Source organism: Gasterosteus aculeatus, chromosome 16 (assembly GCF_964276395.1).
Source record: "Gasterosteus aculeatus chromosome 16, fGasAcu3.hap1.1, whole genome shotgun sequence".
Taxonomy (NCBI): domain Eukaryota; kingdom Metazoa; phylum Chordata; class Actinopteri; order Perciformes; family Gasterosteidae; genus Gasterosteus; species Gasterosteus aculeatus.
The window spans coordinates 10246558-10273646 of record NC_135704.1 but is presented as its reverse complement, the minus strand read 5'-3'; the positions used below and the strand labels follow the sequence as shown (position 1 = coordinate 10273646).

At 43.7% G+C, this 27089-nt stretch overlaps 1 protein-coding gene across 1 annotated transcript; it reads left to right on the top strand.

Annotated features, from left to right (window-relative positions):
• Positions 1–1893: 1893 nt before the first annotated feature.
• agps (alkylglycerone phosphate synthase) lies at positions 1894–26395 on the top strand. The gene is made up of 20 exons (XM_040201661.2): positions 1894–2154; positions 4775–4864; positions 5981–6071; positions 6163–6283; positions 6417–6491; positions 7503–7574; positions 8422–8501; positions 10086–10166; positions 11279–11404; positions 11683–11791; positions 14435–14562; positions 15042–15093; positions 16534–16610; positions 16703–16815; positions 18440–18509; positions 19161–19222; positions 19899–19988; positions 21141–21240; positions 21363–21420; positions 24688–26395. The coding sequence occupies exons 1-20, from the start codon at positions 1976–1978 to the stop codon at positions 24807–24809; spliced, it is 1896 nt and encodes a 631-aa protein (XP_040057595.1). The 5' UTR covers positions 1894–1975; the 3' UTR covers positions 24810–26395.
• Positions 26396–27089: the final 694 nt, after the last annotated feature.

Sequence of the window (27089 nt, the reverse complement as noted above, 5' to 3'; positions counted from 1 at the left end):
CTGCACTTTCCCCATTGCTGTCACATCCAGCCTGTGTGAAGTGGGCAGAGAGTTGGGCAGAGAGTTGTCGAAGCGCAACAGGTAGACTCAATGACACGATGGCACATGAGGGACACGCTGGGGTTTAGGGTATTTCCACATGTGGGAGCCTCTAACATGTCAGCTAGTTTAGGGAATGCTTCGGATTACAACCAAGCAGATGTTCCAGGGTAAAGGTGTAAGTAAATATATTTTAGGATAGTTTAAAGCTGGATGTCTAACAGGATTAACTAATGATATATATATATATATATATATATATATATGATATATATGTCATATATGTCCTAATTATATTTAGCCATTTGGTTATCTTCTGTACTGACCATGGGTGAAAATGCCACCTTATGGCCTGTTTTACCTGTGTGAAAGAAGGGAGGACCGAGCCTTTTTTAAAGGCCCGGTCCTGAGAGTCTTACCCACTACTAAAATAACAGTTATTTTCTCTCTCTTAGCTTGATTCGTACAAGTGAATCCATTGGAAAACATACATAATCAAAGTGGACGTCCTGTTGACGTTGTTTTTTGTGTGCCTTTGAACAGGTTAAAGGAGCACCAAGTTGGATAAGGAGCTGCACAAGGACAATCCTATGAGGTGGCACTTTGGCTTTCCAAATAAAGTTCTGTGAAACACTCCGACTCTTAATTGCTTGCAGTCAGTGCATTACAGAACTTTGTTTTGGGAGTTAATACTTTATCCTGTGCAAACTAAACCTTCAAACATTTGAACACTTGCATTTAAGGCATTTTGCAATATTACTGTTATAACCAATAAAGTTTTCTCCATTACTTCTCACAGTCTCTGTCTTTTTGGAAATTTTCAACTCAAGTTAACTTGTCTTCTTAAGTAGTAATAGTGTAATATTTGCACTTTATCACAGTTCGAAAAGATTTCTTTAAGAGTGCTACCATGTGCCATATGGAAACAGTAGTCAGGTGAGTAAGTGGAGGTGAGGCAGGGAGGTGAATAGTGAAGTCATATGGTTTCAGGTTACTCTCAGTGTTTAAAACCACGTCACAAATTACACACAAGGGCGTTCCACACTATGCTGAATTGGCTGAAGAGCCAATGAAAAAATGGTATTTCACATTAAATGAAATTATAAATGACTACAAAACTGTATTTATTATCTAGCTATGTATTATGTTAACATATCTATTGAGTGGAAGTTTTATTACATATATTTTTGCCTGATTTTATACTCATTATAATCTGTGTATTAAGGCATTATTTGTAACCTTGAGGTCACTTTTACATACTGTAGTTTTATTAACCATCCAAATAATTTTGTACACAACTTAATGTCCTCTTGAATAATAAAGAAGTATTACTAGAAGGGCCCAGAATTCATGCTGTCTGTATTAACTAAGTGATTGTAAATACCAGTCTCAGCAGTCACTGGCGTGTATGCAACCAGTCGTATTTTGCAAGGCATGCTGGGATATTCTTAAAATGGTGCATTCAGGTACAGAATGAAGATAATGAATTTATGTAAAGTATCAGCTTTCAAAGCGAAAAAAACAGCATATTATCAACATGGGGAAGTTATGAGGGCATTTTCGGCGTTAACATAACTCAAACAGTTAGATAGTCAAAATAAATTGATACATCTTTTCAATACCCCGATTGATTATTTGACTAATTATTTCATCTTAATACTTAGCTAATGATTAACCATTGAACATAGCCCAAAGGTTAAAAAATATGTATTGCATGGTAACGTTACGATTTAACGTTTCGTAGGCTTCGACTGCCAACCGTGAAAAGCGAGATACCCATTTTCCAGTTGCCAGGTACCAATCACTGCTCGGGTCGTTCGAGTGTACTGATTATGATATATCCGACGGACCATGAACGCAGCAGAACTTTCCCTGCGCTGACCTCTGACAGGCGCGCACAGATCCGCTCCCCTCCCGTCACAAACACGGAAGCAGCATGGCGTCCAACAGCAGCGGCTCCGGCAGCCAGGGGAGAGCACCGCAAAGACTGAGAATAATTGCCGGGCACTTACAGCGACCGGTGGACGTCGACGCGACCGTCTCAGCCGCGGAGTGTAAAGCCCAGGGCGGCGAGGCGGATGTCGCCAGCGACGGGAAGAGTGTGCCGAAGAGGAGGTACAAGGCTGTGATGGAGCGGTGGACTAGGGGTCCGTCATCCGTAGCTTTAGCTAGTCATGTAGTTAAACACCAGCGGGTCGATATGTAAACAAGAAGCAACCTTGTGACATGCTCTGGCGAACTCGTCTTTCTGTCTTTTATGAGCATTTATAACGAAGTGTGTGGGGCGGGGGGCTGTTTTTAATTAGCCTGTAAGCTAACGTTAACGTAACTTGGGTGCGGCTACGTTCCTGAGTTTAACGTCGATGTGGTCAACTTTTTCAACTTCGAAATTGTCACAAGGAAGTCTTTTCCGTGTCAGGGCGATTGTTTACGCCTAGAAAACATTGTCGACATTGGGAACAACAACCTCTACCCGAGACGGTTTGTTACGGTAACCGTTACGTACAGTTTGATCCAACCGCTTTGCCATTCATTGACTCGAACGTTACACTTAAGTTAAGTTAGTTTCAACCCAATTGGTTTTTCCATTTAAACGTGTTAGAAATGTAATCATTAATATACGGTTTTAGGTTCGTCTTAATACAATATCATTGTAAAGTAAACAACTTAAGTTAAATCCCCCTGAATAACAGAGGAAAGACACAGTGGAACTTCTTTCCCGTCTTCTCTGTCTCTTTGTGATTGGTCAGAAGAAGTGGTGGCCTGACTTTCGACCTATAGGCAGCGCTGCTCCTCTTTGAGGAACGCCCCCAATCTGTGCTGACCTCTAGAGGCAGTCCGAGACAACAGCTGTAGTTTGAGGGTGAAAAGAAGCACAAGTATCAGCGTTTGGCCTTGTACAATTCATTATGTTCTGGTCAGTATGACATTGCGATAGACTGTTATGTCTCCCAGTCTTTTATCCCAATTGTTATGCTGAGATCGGAGTCTTGGACTTTTAGTGTCTAAAAAATGAAAGATAAAATAGTTCAACAGTTGGCGGGTTGGTCTGCCAGTAACTACGTGGTGCATCAGTAAAGTATTGTTTTTTTGTTTGTTTTTTCTTAAACAAGGGCAGCTCAGCAAGCCTACTGTGCTTTTTGTTTGATTAAACATAACCACATATATGATAGTTGAATAACAAATAGTCACTTTTTGTTTGGAGAAGTGCCCAAAAACCTTTTGGGCCCAATTTTTTACGGGGTTGACATTTTCTCTGCTCCTTTCTGGTTTGGTTAGTTTGGTGGTTTTGGCAAGAAATCAGGATTTGCGGGTTCTGCGGGGTCCCAGCTCCAGCCCCTCAATCAACCCCGCCTTCGGGAATGTTAAAAACCAGTCAAGTTTTTGTTAAAACAGTTTAATAAAGGGTTTAATTTGTTTTGTTCGTTGTAGTTCAGGGCTGTAGATTGTGCTGCATTCCCAGTATATGTGCAGTTACACCACACATATCATAACCTCATATCAGCTCACATTTTAAGACTGCATAGTTTGCATTATCTGTTGGGGTGGTCCTAAGAAGAATCTTTCTAGAAACATAATTCCATATGCAATGTTACCATACAGTATGCAAAATTGGTTGTTTTTGGTCCTTTAAAAAAAAAATGTCAACAGTCAAAATTTAGATTATTGTAGTTTCAATAGAAAATAGTGATTTTTTTTCGGTGACTCATTTCCCTCTCATTCCCTTCACTGGGTCTAGTTATGACTTGTCAAGGCATAGTTATTTATATAGCCAGCATACTATATCCTTCTACCATTGATTCAAATAGGGAGAGAAACTTTAGATGCACACAGGCAGAGATTAACTCAGTTTATCAAACAAAATTCATTGACTATTTAAAGCACCTTGCTTGTGTTCTTAAGTGTTCAGTAATTTGCCCAAACTTGCCACATTTATTAATACATTTTTATTTAGTATGTTCACCAGCTTTGACACAATATCAATGAATGGTGGAGGAGTCATTAAAGTATGAGTACTGTGTTCCGTGGGTTGTGGTTGCTGTGTGTCTGCACAGTGTAAGGAGAGCACACAAGTTCTGCTCAGCATCGGGGCTCTTGATTATAATGGGAAACCCTTAACAGTATAGAGAGCATCAATTTCGTAAAAAAAAAAGTATGGCTGTACTCAAATATGGCCGGTCATTCCACAACAAAGAAAAGAACGTATGGTTGGAGCGTACCTGCTATTGAAGTTGACATGCTAGATATTTAGCACAAGCTTTATACGTCAACGCACACAATTGGACCCAATCATAAAAACTAAACAGTATCGAGATTGGCTAGATAAAAGCGGGCCTACCAGGGGCCTTTTGTTGTGAAATATTTGAACGCGTTTAATGGGAAATGGCTGAGGGCAGAGGCAGGGTGTCTGCTACCCTCCTCCGTTGATGGATATGTTATTTGAATGTGTTGTGTCTGCGTGATAATGTTTGCCAGCATGTGTGCAGAGCATTATGAATCACTGAATAGAATATGAAGACTTTTATATTTTCCCTCCGGGAACTGCTATATGTATGGTTGCTCCAATTTGATGTATTGTATCAGCGAGCACGCTCCCCATTCCTCTTTGTCTTAGTGACAACATTGTACATTTAAACTTTTAACTTTCTCTACTGGTATTTCATGTCATGTCCCGCTTTCAGTATAACGTGTACAACTTGTACGCTTAACCTCTGCCAATGTTTGTTTCCCACAGGCAGGAGATCATGAAATGGAACGGCTGGGGATACAGCGACACAAAATTCCTCTTCAATAAGAAAGGCCAAGCTGAATTCACTGGCAAAAGGTAATGTGTAATAGCACATCAACACTCTTAGATAATGCTTATGCTTTAGTAAAACAAATAATTAAACAAAGTTCAGTGCTATGTCTCAATCACATCCTCTAATCTTTCATAAATTGAGATAACTTGAGTGATGGTGCTGCGTTCATCCTTTCCGCTGCCGCTGATCAGTCGTAGCCTTTCCTTCCACTCACAGCAACGTGGTGCTATTGCCACCTAGTGGTTGGCACTTGAACTGTCTATTTTCATCTGAAAACGTCACTGTGATTGTCAGCTCTACCCAAAAGCTGTTGCTCATTAACAGAAACCTCCCTCCAAAACTGAAGCATATCCTTTCAGTAGTTGTTGATGTGTCTGTTAGAGATACCCTCTTTGGTTTCACTATTTGAGGTGGCGGGGGGCATTTGTCTTCAAACTTACTCAACGTGACTTCAGTTTACAGCAGCACCGTTATTCTCGTCTTCCCCGACGTTACCATGGGTGTAGACGAGCCTTGTGGTTGTAATCATGACATGTGACTTGGCTTGGACAGTGAGATTGTAAACGAACAGAGCTGGCGCATGAGCATGCATTTTAGATTAATTAGCCAAACAGGATTTTGCACTGCGAATGGTTCCCGCTTGTGTGAGCCGCTGCAACGAACGGCCCTGCGTCCTCGCGACTGAAAAGCTACCTGGGTGCCCGTATTCAAAGACTGTATTTTCCTCCTGCGCACGCACTGGGACACAGGCCTTTACATTATCCAGCGTGTTTTATGGACACGGTGTGTTTCATTTCTTGGACAAAGGCGCACCACAGTCCCCCGATGGGCTGGCCCGGGCTGCGCCAGCAGCTCCATTATGCAGAGCATGGCGAGGATGATCATACACAGTCATTGGCACTGTCATTGCTGCTCTGCTTCCCTAATAACCTCATTGGACTCAAACCTCAAGATATTCATATTAGACACAGGCCTGCTTTTCCAAAATGAATAAGCCCAGTCGAGCATTTAGATGCTTGAAATTGAGAGCGTCGACATCCGGGGCTGGTAATCACTATTACAGTTGTACCTCTTCTTTTCAATTTATTTTTATTGTTTTCTCACACAATCTGTCTTTTTTTATTTTTTACACATCCCAGGTATAAATTAAGTGGCATGATCATCCCTGCTCTGAAAGAGTGGATGGAAGGCACGTTTGGTACCAATATGCAGCATAAATCTCTAGCAACGGTGGGTGTAATTCATATTGATTTGTTGGGACCCCGACAAATGGCAAAAAAGAGCACAGTTAGGCAAATCCTAATGGCCTGTTTTGTTTCAGCCCGCTCTGACTAGGACTGCCGTACAGCCTCCCACTCTTAACGAGGCCTTCGTGGAGGAACTGAAATCCACAGGCGTTCCCTTCTCTCACGATGCAGAAGACCGGGTGTTCCGTGCCCACGGTGAGGCATGCTGGGGGGAGACTGTGGAAATATCCCTGTTTTTGATTTAGCGCCACTGTTTTCATTAGTAATAATCAAATTCCTATTTCTGAGGCCATATGTATTCCCATTTCATTCCTGTATTTTCTTTCAGGCCATTGCTTACACGAGATCTTTGCTCTGCGAGAGGGCAAAGTTGGTCGTGTTCCAGATCTGGTGGTGTGGCCAAGTGAGTTTCAGAAGCTCTGTCATCTCCCGTGTTTCTATTAGTCTGTTTCTCTCCACCCACGTAGCATCTCTGCCGCCCCGCTGGCTTAGCTGATTTAAAGGGTTAATCTCTGCAGAGGCAGGGATATTAATATGTATGAGTGGAAGCTTAATAAGAACCGTCAGGGGGAGGACGGTTGACACCCAATACTCCTCGGTCTGGCCCTCCGCAGCACACCCATGAATTATGATTCAGAGATTGGTTTTCTGTTGTTATGGCTGGCACTATTTTATCATGCAAATGAGTTTTGACTGATGGCTGAAACTTGATTAGCACCCTCTGAAATGGGCAGCAAATCACCAAGAAACTGTAGGCATAGTTTCCCCCTCACCAGCAGCAAATTTAAATTTGGCCAACCCCCACAAATGTGCTCTCGTTTGCTATGTACCGAGGGGATGCTTTGACCAGTGATTTGCATTCCTCAGTCGTCCCTCCGAATGAAGCCATGTAGTTTGAGTGGAGGTTTAGTTAGTTGAACTGTAATCCGTAGGAAGAAGCTGTGTGTTAAATTGGATGGCAACATGCGGGCATTTCTCACTGCCTCTGAAAGCACTTGGGGCCAGTCGAGCACATCCGCGTAGGTGGGTATCGCTGCTCTTCCCACTCACTCGCCACTCCAGTGTGAATGGATGTGAGCTACGCGATTGGCCGAAGCATGTTTATATTGATCCAGCACATCCCACCCCAGAGAGTGCAGCTTCATGCAGGTTGACTCCGCCCGAGGAAAGCCACAGGCAAGTCCGGACTATCAGGCAAATCAAAACGTCCCCCGGCTCCAATGGCTCAGGCTGCATACATTTATTTACTGTCTCCTGTACACCGTGTTATGTGCCATTTTTTAAATTTCCTTTACAATGTGTCTTCGCAGGTTATTAAACACTTAATTTATGAATGCAATAGCGAACGGTAAATGAAAACATGTTCTTTATAAAGGCCACTGATTTCTAAACTCATATTGTTTTTTCTTTGCAGATTGCCACAATGATGTAGTGAAAATTGTGGAGCTGGCCTGCAAACATAATGTTTGTTTGATACCGTATGGAGGTGAGTCCTTAACTTAATTACTCTAATCAGCATAATTGGATGTCACATTCTGAATGTACAGGCCAATTGATGTGTATTTATATTTAATATGTTATTTACTCCCATCCCATGGTGATGACATTAGATTTATTTTATTGTTAAAGAAGCCGCCAGGCTTGTACTGGAGCAACAGAAAGAAAAATATTAACAGTTAGCTTGGGCCACCGATCTCAAGCGTATGACGTAAATTTACAGTTCCCGTCCGGTCTGCGGACCTCGATTGTATGAAATACGATGTCTCCTGTTAGTGAACTATTTCCTGATGACAACATGGCTGAAATGAATCTTATATAGTATAGCAGCATATTGTCAACACCTTCATGAGAATGATGCTATAAAAGTCAGCCCGACTATTACGCCGTTAAATCTTAAAGCCTCCAGTCAATTTACACGAATACAGTACACATGAAGGGTTATTTGCACTGTGAAAAATCCGCTTCATTTTCTTTGTTTTTTACTGTATTTTGCATAGCAGTCACTTAAAATAATAACACTTAAAAATGCGAATTTGTGAGGATAATCGTTCTCAAAAAACATGCAAGTATTATACATGTTTATTTGCCACAGAGCTTTTTTTTCTGTAGTAATCCAAAGGAAAATTCTCATTCACTTTTTGTGAAGGAAACCAGAGCCATGCTAACCTCTCTGCTGCTCTCCATATAATCCCTGAATTTACTACTCTTACCTAGACAATCGATTTTTGATACCTTTCTTTGAGAACGATAAACACTTTAATTTTCATAAACCTTATATAATAATAATAACAGTGTTTTCTGTGGTAACGGCTCCTCTGTGTTTTCTCTCTCAGGAGGGACAAGTGTCTCGAGTGCCCTAGAGTGCCCCCAAGAGGAAACTCGCTCCATTGTTTCTGTGGATACCTCCCAGATGGTACGTCAACGCCTGTGTTCAAGAGTCCATTTGCCCTAATGACAAGATAAAAAGCTTCTTTTTTTTGTGGTAAAATTTAAGACAAAATATCTGATTAATATATATTGAACTCCTATTCAGATACATTAGTTATTCAAAAATCAATCAACTTTAATTTTAACAAGTGCACTAATGGTCTCAACCTCAACATCCACCAACTCAAACTACAATCTATTGCATTGCGGGAAATAGTATTTATCAACACCACAATTAAAAAAACAGAGCAATTGTATTGTCAATGTTGGCATTTTTCTGTCTCCTATAATATACCCCATTTTTCCAGAGGGAATGTTCTATAAATTCAGAATAATGTTACAAATTATAAATCATTTAGTCCATTTCACTAATGAAAATAAGCCATTTTCAGATTGAGCTTAGTTGTGGGTGGAGCACAAGATGAAAAATGTGTTACTTTGGGCACCACCCATTTAGTCAAATGCAATCTCAAAAATCTGCCCATTAACGTGTTTCATTGGATGTCATATGATACAGGGTTTCACACACATGGACTAATTTGTGGCGGTGCGCCACACATTGCGTTTGGTGTATTTAAAAATGTTTTTAACGCTATTTGAATCATGCAGCGTATTCGTTCAGCTGCGTTTCCTTTCCCTGCTCTCCCTCCGTCTGTCACTCACGCGTCACACACACACACACACAGCCCCTCCCCTCCGTGCACACCGCGCCTGTCTTGCCCTGACAGAAGTTGCAGACTTTGCTCATGTAGGCTGTAACAACAAGTAGTATAGGGTGTGAAATGTGCCCTACAGCTATGGGAGTTGTATGTAGTGTGAATTGTGTATCGTTCTATCTAGCGATATGTGTTGTAGTCAGCCCCCACACGTTGACGTTGGATCTGTGGGAAACACTGTGATATAAAATGATGTTGTGACCAGCGGCGCTCAGTCCTTTTGATCAAGGTGATATACAGTCACTGTGTTTTCCACAAACAACAGTGACCAGTGTTCTGTGTCAGGGGTCAGAGGTGAGGTGGCTCCAATGGAAGCACATGAAAGGGGCAGTGTGGTTGAACCATAAAGTTTATTACCTCTGGAGAATAATTGATGGCATGTGTGTAATGACCTTCTGTAGGTAAGGGTGGGCCCCATGCCCGGCGGCCCAAATAAGAGGCATATATTTGGAATCAGATGTTAAATTGAGGTTAACCTTGAGGAAAGTGTCTCTGTACCGCTGCCCCGACGCACTCATTTATCCTCGGACATGTGACCGTCAGGCGAGAAGGACATGCTGGTGCAGAATTTCAAAAAGTGATGTAGGCACACTGTCAAGGCACCGTCCCCATGGACTGCTGCAGAAGATGGGGTTTATTTCTGAGCGTCTGATCTTTCAAGTCAACAAACGAGATGCATGGTTCTTAGGACAGATGGTGATGACGTTAAATTGTGTGTTTTTTGTCTTCAACAAACGAAACAAACAACATTTAGGGGTATTTCTGTGGCACTGTATGGTAAAGAGCATGTATACCGAATGCTTCACAACCTCCCCAGTCATGCTCTGGGTTTTTGTTTATTTTCCCCCTCACAGAACCGCATCCTGTGGATCGACGAGAAAAATTTAACTGCCCATATGGAAGCTGGCATTGTCGGTCAGGATTTAGAGCGATTGGTGAGTACAGCTCGTCCATCCACATTCACCCACTGAGACCTTCAAAATGCCGCACACGGTTGGGCCAACAAGCAAACTGTGTGACCATCCACGTGCTGGTGGCCCATGCTCAGTCACCTTGGTGCTCCTTGCTCAGTAGCTCGAACAGCGTTTAGGAGGGAGTTTGAGACGGGAGCAGAGCGCTGAAGGGGAGAGATTAGAGAGCGAGGCAGCGGTCATGAGCAGATGGCACCATCAAGCTAATTCAGAAAAATGGAGAAGGAGCGGGCATTTGATGTAGGGGAACGCGTGAGCTGCATTTAAAGCAGACTCCACCTCTGCGTTTAGACTGGGCCAATTTGATGGAGCAGATGGGTCCGCACTATAAACTTAAACGTCTTCCTGGGGAGTGCTGTGATTAAACACGGCCTCGCTTAAGTCCCGTCTTTTGCTTCCAGCGAGGGTTGTTGTTGTACTTTAAGGTCCTTAGAATTATTACTATTAAATGTTCCACCTAAAGATGCAATCTGTTAGGAGTTGGGCAGCCTTGTGGTGCTGATGACCCACAGATTTTCGTCAAAGCCGCAGGGATAGTGCATCTGATAAAGGTTGCTCAAAGGTTTTTTTTTACTTCACCCCAGAGTACATTGCCACATTGTTATGGCTATGTGGCTAGTAACAAAGAAGTCATTTACAGTATTGTAAACTGGGCCGGGCAGTGGAAGCTGAATGTGCACCAGTGGGAAGCACGACTGTCTGAAACGTAGCTTGTGTAACTCGTGTATTTACATAAATATGCAGCTGTTACGTTTTTTCTGATTGTGATTTTTGTGGCCTATACATGTTATTATCTGATACAATAACCTCAGTTATCCAGTCAAGCAGTGAAATTTGACACTGATTTTGCTCAAGTTCTTTTGTGCTCTTCCCTCTTGCTTTATGTAAAAATGTGTAATGTCCTTTGCAGCAAAACAACAGCAAAAAAATGCAGCAGCAGATCTGTGATTATATATATATTTTCCCCTTTTGCTCGCTGGTTTGTTTCCCTCATTATGAGAACATCCGCGTGGGATCACAGCGTCACTGTTTTCCAAACGTCTCGGGGCTCATTTGTTTTGGAACTTCCTTCACAGCTGAACGAGAGCGGGTACTGTACGGGACACGAGCCGGACTCCATGGAGTTCAGCTCCCTGGGGGGCTGGGTGGCAACCAGAGCGTCGGGCATGAAGAAGAACATCTACGGAAACATTGAGGACCTGGTGAGTTTCCCCCCCCTCCCCCCTCTACCTTCCTGCACATGTCTGTTCCAAAGCATGACAGTCAGCACACAGCTGCTGCTGCTGCACAGTAATTAGTAGGGAAATAATTACACGTAGCATATTGTGTGCTTCTCCCTCACCTCTGTAATGCAGTGGTCACCGTGTCCGTTATACGCGTTCAAGCACAGCGATAATTACAATCTACATTTTTTTAAATCTTATTGCTGTAGTTTGTATATTTAGTCTGTAAAAATGTTTGTTGTGTTGCGGCGGAATAGGTCATCCACGTAAAGATGGTGACCCCCCAAGGAGTGGTTGAGAAGAGCTGTCAAGGGCCGCGCATGTCCACCGGGCCGGACATTCACCACTTCATCATGGGCTCAGAAGGTTCGCCACACTTCTCAAGTGATTTCCGTACACCCGGCCCTTCGGCCACGTGTGTGAGTTAGTGGGTTAATCGGTGGCTTGTGGGGTTTGTGTGCGTGACTTTGTGATAACTCCGTCACATCGGGACCGTTCTCATGCTCTAGGCTCCTTACACATTAACCAGCTTTTGGAGGAATAGTGATCTGGAGGTGTACTCGTCAGGAAACCAGCAATTGTGCTGCCCTCCCCATCTGCAGTGCCCTGTCCTTGTGAACGCCCACAGAGAATACTGCCATATGCCAGGTTCTCCCTAAATAATGAGGAGGTTCAAAGACTCTTGGCATGGTTATGTTCAACAGCTGTGAATGCAAACGTGATATTCACCCTACAAACCTTGGCAATCTGCTCTTGACTAGACCAGGATCACTGCAGGAATCTCCATTTATAGCCAATGCAGCAATTTCCGTACCATGAGCACAGGTTTGTATCCAACATCAAAAGCACAAGTGACTAATTTACAATGCGGGTTATTAATGTTCTACCACATGAAAGTATTATTACTAGTTGATGTAATATAACTCTTGAATTAGTAATTATTTTAAAATTGCCAGCAAAACATTTGGCTTGTGTTAATGAATTGCCCTCTTAAATAGATCTCAGGATGTGTTGTATTTATATTAATACTGTGTGATGAGTGGGCAAGCCTTTGTAATTTGTCTTATGCTCAAAATTCAAGGGGAGTTCATCTATAAGCTTTCACAGGTATAAAGACATGTCAAATTTTCAAAATAGGGTCAAATTATTTGTGTTCCAGAGGTTTAGTAAATATCATAATGTGTCGTAGATTGTTGACGAGTCAAATTAAGTTTCATTCCTAAACTCAATTTAAGTAATTTCTTTCTAACTTATGCTAAATATAATAACTAGCTAGGCTGCACTTACAATATCATGACATTTGTCAGCAAGTTGATTCAACCTCAGTACCTGAAAATAGCTGGAAGAGAATTTTCTGAATGGATCAGCATACTAGCACTGTGGGGGTGTAACTAGTCCACAGCAACAGGTTGCATGTAAAAATGACCCACTTACGAAATGAAAGCTAACAATCCAACATAAAATTCCTTTCTAGTGAAACATCTGTTGGCGAACTCGCTGCTGTGTTTCTGTGGTCCAACAGAGATGGGACAGGACCACACGTCCCTGGGAGTAGATGTACTCGTGGGAGGCCTAACGCTTTAACTAAGAGGTCACACCAGCCCTCAGTCTCATTAAAAGTATCTACCTCTTCACCCCAGCAACCGCATCTTATGGTGTGATAGTAGGCCACAACAACAAAGACCCACAGTCAGAACATCCCATGTGTCCTGCATGTCAAGTGGAACCCATCCATTCTATGGATAATTACGCCAAAGCCTCAGAGCCTCACAACTACCAGGACTCTATCTCTCTGACCTTGAAACAGCCTGAATCTTGCTTTCAACCAGTGTACGCAATGGTCGGAATAATCAATGATAATCTGTTTTCCCTCATCTGGACCCTAGAGGATGTAATTTGGTTGTGTAAAAGCCAACCAGTGCTAATTCAATATACATTAGAATATTAGTGGTCCCAGTCTTTTTTTACTTCTTTTTTTTTTATATTCAAAGCAGAGCGATTTTCCATCATATTGAATTGTCCTTCTCCCCAAATATAATCCTGTAATATGAGGTTTATTTTATAAATATGGTTACAGTTAAAAAAAAAACCTTAAGCTGCACTCCAACATTTCATTGCATTTGTCTCCAAGAGAGTGTTTTCCTGACCTTGCTGTTCTTATTAGCTCCCTCCTATTCCTCTCTCTTGCTCACCCCCAGTTACTCTCTTCCTCCCCCCCCTCTCTCTCCTCCTTGATCTGGCTCCTCCCTCGCTCTGAAGGAGGAGCCTTTTATGAGGCTGAGGCCCGTTGGAGTCACATGGGCCGTTAGGGCGCAGCGTGTGGTGTGGCATGTAGTGCCGCGTTAGAGGGGTCGTTAACCAGGCTGAGGAAGCCTCCTGGAGCCAAGTAGGATCAGGGAAGTGAGTTAAACACACTTCCAGTGCTGCTTGGAAACAGGAGTTGCGGTTTTATGGGACACAATTACAAACCTAGTTAATTATAGTTGGTTACTGAATAAAAGGACAGGAGCTAAACAAAAGGGAGCAATTTAACTTTAAAGTATATATTTCCCCTTTATAAAGCACACATTACAGATTGAGGGATGGCATTTCTCATCTAAATTTGACTGTAAACGCAGAATTTTCCTTTTAAGCACTTAAAAGCACTGGGTAAGCCAGCCACTTTTTCAAGCAATCTGACTCCTTCAGCAGCAGTTCACGGTTGACAGTTTTTCAGGTCAGGAGGTCAGCCAGAGGTTTTGGCATAACTGTATATATGTGTTGCTGCTGTTGGCCTCACTGCCCCCGATCAGGCTCTGCTTTATTTCCCTCAAGGTCTTAAGTTGATAAATCTCAGTTGCCAGGTGAAATGTGAGACGAAGGTCACCCGAAAGACCCTCGGGACGTGTACCAGAGCCCTGTAAAATGGGCTTATGTTCCGCTCAAAGGGGGTGTTAGGTCGTATCAATTGTGGGAATGGGTTTACTTCTTTTCGCTCCACTCAAAATGTCACACTGTGATTTTCCACAGGAACTCTGGGCGTGGTCACCGAGGTAACGATGAAGATCCGGCCCATGCCGGAGTATCAGAAATACGGCTCAGTGGTATTCCCTAATTTTGAGCAGGGAGTGGCCTGTCTCCGGGAGGTTGCCAGACAGGTAACATGTGTTAAATGATCTTATAACATACGGCGCAGAATGACTGCGTTCTCACCACGTCAGTGCCCAAACCTCAACAAGAGTTTTCAGGTCTTCACTTCAAAGTACCTTCTTAGACCAACTTGTGTTCTTTGTTAAACCTCCAAACTAAGTCTGTCCAACGCTTTCTGAAGCTTCTACACAGTTAAACTTTCAATCGGCTCCGATTGTGATCTACTGTTAAAACCCGACCAAACAAATCAAAACCTCACAGTGCATATCGGAATCTCTTCTTTGTCGGATGCAAGTTAAAGGGAAAATACGTTAAGTCTACACACTAAATTGGCACATGCAGGAGGAAACTAAACGATTTTACACTGAATGTTAATTATAATTAAGTTGAATTTGATATATTGTTGGATCTTTTATTTGGCACGATTATTTCCCAGAATTGTGCCCTTTGATTCAAACCGATTAACAAACCAAAATTCATTTTGCAGAGATGTGCACCCGCGTCAATACGACTCATGGATAATGAACAATTTAAATTTGGTAAGTTTTGTTTGATCATTCTCAATATAGTCTAGTCTAGACATAAAGCATTGCAGCTGTTGCCATTACATTTACTCTGCAGGCCTCACTCTCATTAAAGCCCTGTGAGGGCTTTGTAGTGACCCTTTACGGTACAAGTACTGTTTTCATTTTTGAGGAAGTAAACACTTCCTTTTGGGCCCAAATATGAACTTTGGCTCTGAACAGGTCGTGGTGTTTTTTTTAACTATTACTGAAGTCATTTTTATATAGACTTTATTTTGTGTAGTTTCTCCCATTGTATTTCTGAGAGAAGAACAATGAATGGCAATGCTACAGCATGTCATGATTTCACCTTCTGCAGCATTGAACTGTTAAATTGATTATTATTTCATTGTGCAACAGAAGAGCTGCACACACAAACAGACAAAGAATTGAAGCAAGATGAAAAATGACCCTGGCCAAAATGAAGTAGTTGTTACATTGAAGTTTTATTATGTTGTTTCTTAATGTGGAATGCATCTGGCATTGCTAGAGATCTCCGTAAAGTTCCCCAGTCTCCAGGGATCTCATTATCTTCCCTGTATTTCCACTTTTCCCAGAGTAAGCACTTCTTAGCATTAAGCAGGGAAGATGAAGCGACCAGGTTTTCCACTAATAACGGAAACTCATGGCTCTATGATGCCTTCTTGGACTTATTAGTGGATTGTCCTCACTTTTAATGATGTTGGCTGTTGACTAAGGAGGGACGATATATTCACAGCTCTTTTTCACGTCGGGATTACAAGTACAATTTAGCGCTGCCCGTCTTGATGTACAAGGTGAAAAATGAGAATGTTGTATTAGCTAGTGGAGATCCGCAAGAAAAAACCCACACAGGAGAGAGTTAAAAGTAAAACAATGCACAGAGCAGGTGTAATTTTCTATCTCTGGATGTTGAGTATTTAATTAACGAGTATGATGGCTGCGAGAGACCTAAAAGACCTGCAATCAAATTTTGGAATGAAAACAATTAGGACACTAAGTGATGAAGAGACTTGAGCATGGGGAGAAATAAATGAACTGTTAAGTCTCAGCGACATCACCCGTGACTTGCCCGCAGTGATTGATAACCATCCCATTGGCCCCAGCCTCTCATTTTCGCTTGTCCACAGGCGCTTTTGTGCGTCCGATCAGAAATAAATCAAAAAAGTGTTGGTGAGGAAGACGGATATCGCCGCGTCAACCCCACTTCCCTTTGGAAACCCTCTGATTTATAGTCGCTGTCGCTTGCAGCCAGTGGCCAGTTGTAAACGTATTCAAATGTTACCTTTTCTTTTTCCTCATTTTTATTTGAGACCTCAAATAAATCCGACTCGCTGGAGAATGTAAGCAGGAGAGTGTGACTAGAGTGTGAATAAACTGTGTTGGCCTACTTCTTTGTGAGTAGATGGAGCTGATCCTTATCCCATGTTTTTACAGGTCATGCCCTGAAGCCTCAAGTATCTTCAATGTTCACATCCTTTCTGGAGGGGCTGAAGAAATTTTACATCACCAAGGTTAAAAATAACCTAAAATATCCTGCAGTCAAACATCACCAGTTGCTTGTCCCCAAGTCATGAAAAATGAAGTTGCCTTTTTCAACCCCCAGTTCAAAGGGTTCGACCCCGACTGCTTGTGTGTGGCCACGCTGCTGTTTGAGGGGAACCGGGAGAAAGTCCTGCAGCACGAGAAGCAAGTTTATGACATCGCTGCAAAATTTGGGTAAGAAGCCACTCTCTTTCCGTCATTAAGACTCGCGCGATACAAAGATCGGTCACAGAAATGACAAAGCACCATTTGGTGAGACTTTAGACATGCTGCCCGAGGCCCTGATGTCCCTTTTATTTAACCAGCCATTATGTATCGGCAGTGACAGGGATGGAGAAGCACAGTTACACGCTCCAGACTCGGCTTCCACTCAGTAGTTTGTCTCTGTAGATTGATGGATCACCTGTGGATGTCCTCCTGTCAGGCCAGCTTTTATGTTAAAGTAGGTGTGGTGTGGGCGGTGATAGCGGGGCTGCGCTCCCCTCAGGACAGCGCGGGGCGAGAGGACACAGCCCGGGAGTGCTGTTGTGATTGATTACGAAGAGGATCAATGAGGACTTTGGTGAAAAGTCAGTCCCCTGTCACCCTGAGAGGGATTCTCTCCGTCCTGCTTTGGCTTTGAACACTCAACAAAAGTTTAATGGATGAGTTCATCTCAACATAATTTAAACTTTATTATCGGTGATGCTAAAACGCCATCTCTGAAGTCAGAGGTTTTAGCACGAGTGCTTTTCTCTGAACTTCCATCTTCTCTGTTTTATTATTGATAGTTGTCAAATAATAGAGGTTACTCATGGTGATGCCCTCTATTCTTAATACGCTTAGGATTTTTACTTTTGCATTTCTTTATTTGTGTTATATCATTTCAAATGTACTTTTTTTTGGTTTTCAAAATAAAAAAGGACTTTCTGAATTGGCTGCCAATTTTGCATTTTCCTTTTTATGTTCTCTTCATTACCTATTACCCAAACATTATTTTTATTTGACTTTATCATGAGTCAACATTCTTTTACTGTAAGAAACACAATAGCAACATGTGGCATTTCAAAGCGAAACTGTTCATTTTAGGCAAATCCCTTTATCATAGTAAGCTAGCGAGCCTCGCGTTTCTATGCATACTAATGCATTCCGTATGTATTTGTTTAGGGAAACGGAAACAAAAGACCTTTCTAAAATAAGAAAAGCTATTGATGTTCTACCAACCAGTCAGAAAACAATGGGTCATTACAACACAAATGTAAGCAGGGACAAACCACAGCTCCTCGCTGGCGAATGTCGGGATTTCTTCCTAGCTGAAGCTTATTGATTATATATTACTGTTGGCGTTGTTCTATGGCCCAGTGCCTGGACGTGCAGGGAGCCGGATTGCTGCCCTGGAAACGGCCAGCAATTAAATCACAAGAAACTTGTCAGTTTACATGCGGCATCCTCTGCTTTATTGCATTATTAAAAACAAAATCGTGATCACCAATCAGATCAAGTGCCAGTGATGGATTGGTGCGGTTCTGTGAAGAATATTTTTCTTGTGGTGTTGGGAAAACAGGAAGGAGGGTAGAAATCAATATAGTGATTTTCTAATGAGCTTGGGCTGATTAGTTTGGGTGGTAGATGAAAATCTGATTACCCGCTGCAGGTGATGGATGTGTGGCTGACCTGTGGCGATGCACAGAGCACAGCTTCATTGATCTGTACGATTCTTTGATTGACAGGCTCCCGGGCAGCTGTTGTGAGGCAAGCGGTCCGGCCCACAAAGCAAAAAGAAAAGCTGTTAAATATTAACCCTGTTATCTGCTTCCAGGGGGCTGGCAGCTGGCGAGGACAATGGGCAGAGGGGCTACATGTTGACCTTCGTCATCGCTTACCTCCGGGTGGGTCAATCCTCCGACTTCTTTTCTGCCTGCGCTGACGGGCAGGTGGGGGCGCGCTGGGAGGACGCGGGCTGACGGCAGATAGGATAGTGAGGAACACAGAAAGGCTTCAGAATGTGACCTCGGGAGGTCTTGGATTTGATCTGGTCACGCTTGTTGTCAGGGTGTCCCAACGGCGAAGTATCTACACCACGAGGAGAGCATAGTGGTCGCAGTCAGAATGACAATGGAGAGCCGTCTTGGGTCAGTCCTGTCAGACGGGTCGTTCATCACACAAACAAGCGAGGAGTTTACGTTCACTTACACGGCCCGGTTACTGCAGGCTTCCTGTAGGAACATGGCTAGTTTTTAATATAGACAAATTGGGGCTTAAAAGTTAGTCCAGGGAAAACTGGCTGTAATTAAGTTTATCTTAATTTATAAACAACTTAGAAAGCATCTCCTATCACTTAAACATTAAACATCAGTAGTTCCAAAGTAAGCGTGGGGGTGGTGGAGAGCGGGGATTTCTGCCAGTAAGTGCAGATTTTACAGTTAGCAGGTTTCCTATTATCTGATTCCCCACAATATTGTGGTTCCCTTTGAGCTTGTAAATGTACTTAAGGACCATCAATATTTGTCTCACTGATGCCAATCTTTTACTCCGAGCAGGACTTGGGGATGGACTACTATGTGATTGGGGAGTCCTTTGAAACCTCAGTGCCTTGGGACAGGTAAAGACACTGATATGAGCGCTAGACTTCTCACTGTTGAGTTTAAAAACATGACAACTTTTCCCTTTCCTTCTCATCTCCTGCACATTCAGTCCAAGGAGACACAGTTTTTCCTTGTTTCTTTTATTCCTCTTTGCTTGTCTTTGCCACTCACCTTCATGCCTGCCGTCTCCCCCCATCTGCGTTGGCGTCAGCTTTGCTTTGTCAGCCTACAAACCCGGCATCATTGACAGACACACACACACACACACACACACATATATGCTGGCAGAGACCTATTTGTTTGTGTTCTGTGTGAGGAAATGCAATAGGAGCCACTTATTGTATGTCTATTTCTCCATGGTTTCATCATCATTTTGCTGAACGCACACACACACACACCCAGGAGCACACAGCTCTTTGTTGTGTAACATGCTTGTCGGGAGAGACCAAGAGATCAGGCACTGAGGCGAGCATATGTGCCTGGCTCATTACCCCCCCTCTCCCACATCGCTCGTCATGATAGTCTCCTCCTCTTTCTCTTTTTGGGTCCTTTTCTGTATTTTGATTATTTTTAATGAACTAAATATGTTAAATGTACGCACATTTTACGGTTTGTATTCCAGGGTCGTTTTGCAATTATGTATGAGATGCTTAATTTTTTTCAAATGTATTATAGTGTATACTATATTTTCAGGGTGTTGGACATTTGCCGGAACGTTAAAGCGCGCATCATTCGAGAGTGTAAAGACAAAGGAGTGCAGTTTCAACCGTTCTCCACATGCAGGTAATGTTTGGAAATTTAGGTCTGATTGAATGGAAATCCAACACCTAAGCGTCGAGTATGAAACATTTATGGGTAGATAGTGTACTTCCGTAAAAAAAAATGTTTTTCTACTAAAAATACGGCAAAAAAAATCCCACAAAATGACCAAAACAAAAATGTATTACATCATCTATTGTGTTTTTAATAAAAGATCTTTTAAAGTCTCTAGAAACAAAGAGGTGTAAGCAAAAATATCAACTTATACTTTAAATGTTCTATTAACATAACAGCTGAAATTAACTTTTTTTGCCAATTTGTGTTACTTTAAAGTCAACAATACTAAACATTTATTTTCAATAACAATTAAGTTTTGAGGTTGCACACACCGACCCCTGGTGAGTTATTAAGGGACACACACACACACACACACAGGCGGACAATCTGACAAACAGACGGCGAGCCGGTCGAGGAGCACCAGGCTTCTGCTCGCCGATCGCGGATAGATTAGACCTCCGCCTGATTATGCGACAGCCATTCATTTCCCGGCTGCAGTCTGTCACATGATTGATTTGTCCATTTAACCTCTAGAACAGTCAGCGTGCCAGGTGATGGGCCATGTCAAATGAACAAGGGCTCTGAACCCTGCTCCTCCACAGGGAACGAGGCCAGAGGGAGGGAACGTCAAAATGGAGAAGCGGTTTATGCATATATAAAAAAAAAAAAAGGTTCTTAATGGGAGACTTGAAGCTCCATTTTTATCTTGAAGAAGCCACATGAGCAGTAAGCATGTTTTCTTCTGTGTGTCTATTTCTTTTGCCTCGCATCAGTGAGTCATCCTATTAGCTGCAGCACCAATGTGGCTCAGATGATCAACGGCGTTCGATGGCCATTTAATGTCTGATAATGTTATGTTATTAAAGGTGACAGCGCTTCCACGCTGCCGCTGCTTTCCGGGGAGCCATGAATGGAATTGAGGTCAGGGCTTCACTGGGAAAAGCCAAACCTCCCACTTTACTGTGTCTTCTGATCCAAAGCAGGAAGTGCATTTTTGGGATGAAAATGGAGCACCTTGCCAAAACCCTGCTCATGTAAATTAGATATCAAGAGCTAAGGGAAAGACCTTTGAGGGGTCTTCTCTGCTTGTGTACATTACTTTCACCTTTTTTCTTACAGGGTGACTCAGACGTATGACGCCGGGGCCTGTGTCTACTTTTACTTTGCCTTCAACTACAGGGGACTGAGTGATCCAGTACACATGTTTGAAGAAGTGGAGGTGTGAACAGTTTATCAATTTATGTATATTGTTATGGATCATAACTATATCTGAAGTGAAGATATGTTGAATCTCCAGTCCACTAGAAAGTGAATGATTCTTTTCTCTTTTTCTTTTCCCAGCATGCAGCTAGAGAAGAGATTCTTGCCAATGGAGGGAGCTTGTCACATCACCATGGAGGTACTAAACCCTGTAAAATACATACTAAAATATCGGACATATTATACACGAGTAGAATATCAAACGGTTTATCTTGTTTCTACTTAATATTTTTTTAGAAGAGGCTGCAGCGAGTAGGCACGGCGAGCTCGCTCAGCGTGGCGCTAGTCGTCCTATAAATGTGCATTTGTTTGGAGATCTTTGACATGGCCAACATATATTCCTGCGGCTCAGATGAATTCCTCCGACTCGGCTATTTGTTCATTTCAACAGTGACCAAATGAAACGTGAGCGGGGGGGGGGGTGGGCAACTCTCTGGGCCCCATCAGGGCTAACCGAAATGGCTGCCTTATCTATATTGCCATCCGCCTCGCTGTTTTCATACATCACTTCAGGCTATTCATCACGCCTGTCAAAAACAGTATGCAGTGAATCAGCTGCGATATTAAATCACAATTTTTCCTGAAGGCGGGGACGGGTTCAAAATTAAAAGATTGCTAATAAAAAGGAGGCGGTGGGCCGGGGGTAAATGATGCCGCCGTTATCGCCGGCTGTATACTGACCTCCAAACGGTGGCCCAGCCACCCCGAGCAGCACGGGGAGGTGACGGGGGGTGGAGGAGGGTGGAGGAGGGGATATTGATGCTGCTCTGGCGTGCGAGGCCCACTCTGTAATTGTGATTAATAACAGTGAGGCTCGCTATCTGAGCGCAGACAGGCCGGTTTGTCTGCCCACAATCAGCGCTTGACAAATGGAGCTAGTTTCTCTGGCTTTTGTGTATCAAACAAAACAGATGTAGTCAAGGATGGTGAGGTGGGAGGGCACCAGAGGAAATTTTTTTGTGTGTGTGTGTCCCTGTATTTACAGCAGGTCAGTGTTGTGCTGCGTGGGCGGAGGTAATGGAATCCGGGCGTGTAGAGCGCTGCGGGACATCATACTCTGCAGACACCACCATGTGTTGACTGCTGTCCATTACGGAGAAGAAGAAGAAGAAGAAGAAAAAAAAAGAGGCGCTGACACTTTGAAGTTTAGGATGAGTTTCTCACTCACACAAAGATCTGTTTGATCATTCGCTGGTTGTGAACGTTGGGAGAAAATGTCCTCTTTTAACTGGGTCGCCAGTGTGGCATCCATCACCGGGAGAGTCCTCCATCTATCAGCCAATACTCGGGCTCCATATCGCGGGAAAAGGCAATGCCCCCCCACTCCCCCACTTCGTCTTTCATGCTCCGACCCCCATTTGTCAGAGAAGCTCGGGGAGAGCGAGCGGGGTGGTGGCTCAGCATGGCGACTACAGCCTCCTCTGTGTGGGGGCCACCCGGGGCGCCCTGCGTCTTCACCTCACCTTGTGGCTCCAACATGGCTGACTCTGCCTCACACACTTCCACACGGGTCGCTGACCTCATTACGGGAAGTTCCCACATTGCTTTTTGCCCCGCTATTTCCCCGGGCTTTTCCGCACAAGATAAAATATGACAGGTTTTTAAAAAAGAAATCTGTCATTTCTGAAATAACGGCGTGCTCTTCTTTGCATGTCTCAGCTGCGCGGACCCGGCCCGGTGAGATTGATTGCAATAGCGAGCGAAAAAAGAGAGAATATGACAAGATAGATGTGTAAATTATCACAGTGATGGGGGCAATGATGCAGTCCCGGCACCTTCTGTTTTCTCTCCTTTTCCTGAGCGGAGGGAGGGGCGGAGAAGGGCCCCAAGAGGAGGACGTTGTGCTGGAGCAGGGTGCCTTCTTAGTTATTGGGTAGCAGTTGATTGGTCCCCGTGTCCCCAGCTGGAGGTCTGCGTGCTATCGGAGTCCCTGGTGACCCCGCTGCCTGCCCTGCTTTGTCAGGAGACGGGCCTCACGGCTGAACCCCATCTGGGTCTCCTGGCTGGACTCTCATAACAGGCGGCTTCCTACCTCAACAGTAGTTTGTTTTTACAGGCCTCTCTATCTAATCTCAACCGGTTACACTGCTGATTTCAAAGTGTTTACTCTGCGAGCAGCACCTGCTTCAAGCTGCTCTGTTCTCAAATTTATCTCTTTTGGTTTGTCAATATAGATATTCTGTGTTTTCTTTTAAGTTGAACGTGACCTCCAAAAGTTAAAGTTTACCCAACTCTGATCTGATATATTTAAAGTAAGCTTTTCTTTTCTTTGTAGCCAACGTAAAGTCCCTTTGACTAAAACCCTTTTACCTTTCTTTTAATTTTATCTTTTGATAGTGACTATATTATTTAGTTATTGCTTCCACTGATTTTTTGTGCTACAGTAAAAAACTAAAAACAGATTCATTCAAATGTAGAGAGACCAAAACCAGGGCCATTTTTAATTTAACACAAGGTTTCCATCCTCAATCATGAAATTAAAGGAAAAATCACCTGGAGAAGAACACTTTCATTTAAACCTTCGGCATCTAAAGATTCTATATTAAACCTCAATCTTCGTTCACCAGATTGTGGCTGAGTTCACACTTGGATAAGAAAATTCACCGGCTTTGTCGGCTGGTATTAAAATCCAAATTCCTAGCCGGAACTTCTCTAACAATAGTTTGGCTCTCCACTGAGGTGCTTCCCCCTCGGCCACCAGACGTCTCGTCTGGCTGCAGGCTTTCCGCTTGGAGCCCGTCGGGCATGAGAGCCGTGGAGTATGTCGGACCAGACAGCTGGTGAAGCAATGGGCGCCCTCGCTCGGCCTGGTGCCACAGCCTTCCTCGCTCCTGGGTTGGCGGGGGGGGGGGGGGGGGGGTGTTATGTAGGAGTGGGGGGGGGTTGGAGAGTGGCCGAAGGCCAGAGTCCTGCTGACAGGGGGCCATTGTGCGGTGCTTCGCGGTCGGCTTTGGCACCCTGTCGATGATGGGGGCCGGTGTTCGAGGGCACGGAACAGGACAAGCGAGCGCAACACCCCCTCGCAGGTCAACTGAAGGGCCGCGCTCGTGGTAGAAACACGCGGACAAAACGCCCCGGCGGCTCTGGAGGGAGGGGGGGGGGAGGCGGGAAGCGGCGGCTCAAAGAGGGAGGGAGCCGGGGAACGGCCGGGCTACAGCCGCCAGCCGGCCCCTCCTCTGGGAACACACAGGGCCTAATGAGTTTGATAGTCTGCTGAGCTCCATAAATCATGCCATGCAAAACATTTCTCCTCTCTGAATAAAAGCATTTATCACCCTCTGTTTATTCACTCACTCTCACAAGATTGATTGGCTCCCAGCAGCCCGCTGAGCAATCAGCCGTGCCGATTCCTCTCTTTCCCCCCCTCGGTCCATTTATTTATTTATTTTTCTTCCCTCTGATTCAGTGGGGAAACTTCGGAAGGCGTGGATGAGAGAGACCGTCTCCGATGTCGGCATGGGGATGCTGAAGTCTGTCAAGGACTACGTGGACCCCAATAACATCTTTGGCAACGGGAACCTCCTCTAATTTCCCCGCTCACGTTTTTCTAAACAAAAGCATCTTGTGCGTTTTGAATTAATAGATACTAAATGTGGATTTAAAATGGAGAGATGTTGTCTTTTTCATCGGTCATATCATGCCATCTATTGATTCAGCCGAACCTTGTCTTTTACATTAACTTGCACTAAATACACTGTTACGATCACTGTCGCTGACGGTGCAGCTCATCATTCTATCAGCCTCATCTTGTTGGAGCTACGGCCATGATGCAACCGAACATGATGCAACAACAGACCTTGATTTTTGTCATTTTATTGTGTTTAACCATTTCCTAAATATCCTTGCCAACACGGTTGATTCATTTATTTTTTTTACCTTCCATTGTGCGTGTGTGTGTGTGTGTGTGTGCGCCTGTGTGTGTGTGCGCGTGTCCGTCCGTCCCCGTTTGGGCCAATCCTCCATTGGTAAGTTGTAAATGAATGTGCCTTTCTAAAGCTTATGTCTGCCTTCCCCTTCTGCCACTAAACACTCTGCTGCTGCACAGCGAGTCCCCTTTTTGTGGAGCAACACAAACTTGGACATAATGTTTTCTATGTCTTCATCTTTTTCTTGCCCTCATGCCTTTTGTTGTACTGACCTATTGCCATAAGAGACTCTTGACAGTTTGTGTGTGTGTGTGTGTGTGTGTGTGTGTGTGTGTGTGTGTGTGTGTGTGTGTGTGTGTGTGTGTGTGTGTGTGTGTGTGTGTGTGTGTGTGTGTGTGTGTGTGTACCTCCGTCTAGACTCAAGTCCCCCCCCCGAAACATGTCAACAAGACCTTCTCCGCCCCCGTCCTAGAAGTACATTGATTACAAAGAGAGATATTCCTTGTGTTTAGTTTTTTCTACTGAAAGCGTTACTGTGCATGGTTAGTTACTGAGAAAGTGAAGGGGGGGGGGGGGGGGGGGTTCTGTCACGCCGGCTTCTATGTCACCGCGCGTTGCAGTTCAAGGCCTCTGAATACCGGTGCTCACGCTGTACCAAAGACCCATAAGAACGTGCAAACACACCATGTTTGACCATGTGACCCTCGCACATTTTCAGCAACTTCATGCACAGCGAAAAATATATTTTTTAGTCAACATATGCAAAGATGACCCTTCATAGAGCTGTAAACTCTCTAGATGTGTCTTTTACATGTGCTACAACTTTCTACGTCATCATTTTATTTAATTATTTCTTGCATTAATTTGCTCAACGATTCCTCCTAAAAAAAAAATAGTTACCTGTTTGGTGTAATAGATTTTGAAACGGATACTTTAATGTACTACAATTTGATACCAGACTCGAACCTCTTGTCACTGATAACCATTGATTCCGAAGCAAAGTGCAGCTGAGCGAGAGCTGTTTGCTGAGGAATCTTGCCTTCTCTTTCCGACCTGTGCTGCTTATTTTCCTGAAGGACTCATTAGGGACCCGTCGTATGACATTTTATCTCCGTGTCAAACACCGTGTAAGAGCTTTTGAATGTTATGGATGTACCTTTGGTCATTGTCCACTTCTCTTAACAACATCGTAAAATCACAGTACATTTTGTCAATGCTGTTTGTGCAATAAATTTAACTAGAACATCATTTCTTGGATTTTTCTTTCTTTAATGTGCGTCAGTGTTCAGAAAGCTGAACTCTCTTCCCCTCTCCAACACCATTTCTGAATCAGCTCAACGGTTTTTGCTTTTCTTCTTCATGTTGTGTGAACGGGGGCCTCGGCGCTGGGCTTTGTTCCTTCTACCTGTGAGTTCAAGGTAACGCAGCAGAGCGGAGTTTAACGCAGCCTGTCTTATGCCTCCTGACAAGAAGATTTCTTTTGCTACACAGTCTCAGTAGGAAATCATCTCCACCCACGCAGCCGCCCACACGCTGCTCACTGACGTCAGAGCCATCAGCAGCGATGAAGATCAGCGGGGAACGATGAAATGCGCCGCGGTTATCACACAGAGTCTGGCTTAATGCGGACCATCGTGGGAACGAAAACAGTATATGCCGTAAATTATTTAACATGATCCCTTATTAATAAATGCAAGCGTTGTGAACTATTGGGTTGCCGGTTCATATGTTTGCAGATAATTCTAGGATTCTTGTTATTTGACGGACCTGATTGCGTTATGCAACTTCTCAAAGAAATGTGTGAATAGTGGCAGTATTTGTGGTTGCATTTCATATGCAAAGATACAGCTGTCCACATGAGGTCAGCACTGCACTGAGAGAAGTACTCCGTGTAGCTACTGCAGAATCCCGGGTCCTTAATTTAACTGAATGGAGAAATGCT

What these genes read in the sequence shown, in the direction of transcription:
- agps (XM_040201661.2), top strand. Translation starts at nt 1,976, where the DNA reads ATGGCGTCCAACAGCAGCGGCTCCGGCAGCCAGGGGAGAGCACCGCAA. An exon ending in GTCAGGATTTAGAGCGATTG is followed by an intron (nt 10,167 to 11,278) that starts GTGAGTACAGCT and finishes CTTCCTTCACAG; the next exon opens with CTGAACGAGAGCGGGTACTG. An exon ending in ACCTCAGTGCCTTGGGACAG is followed by an intron (nt 19,223 to 19,898) that starts GTAAAGACACTG and finishes CTATATTTTCAG; the next exon opens with GGTGTTGGACATTTGCCGGA.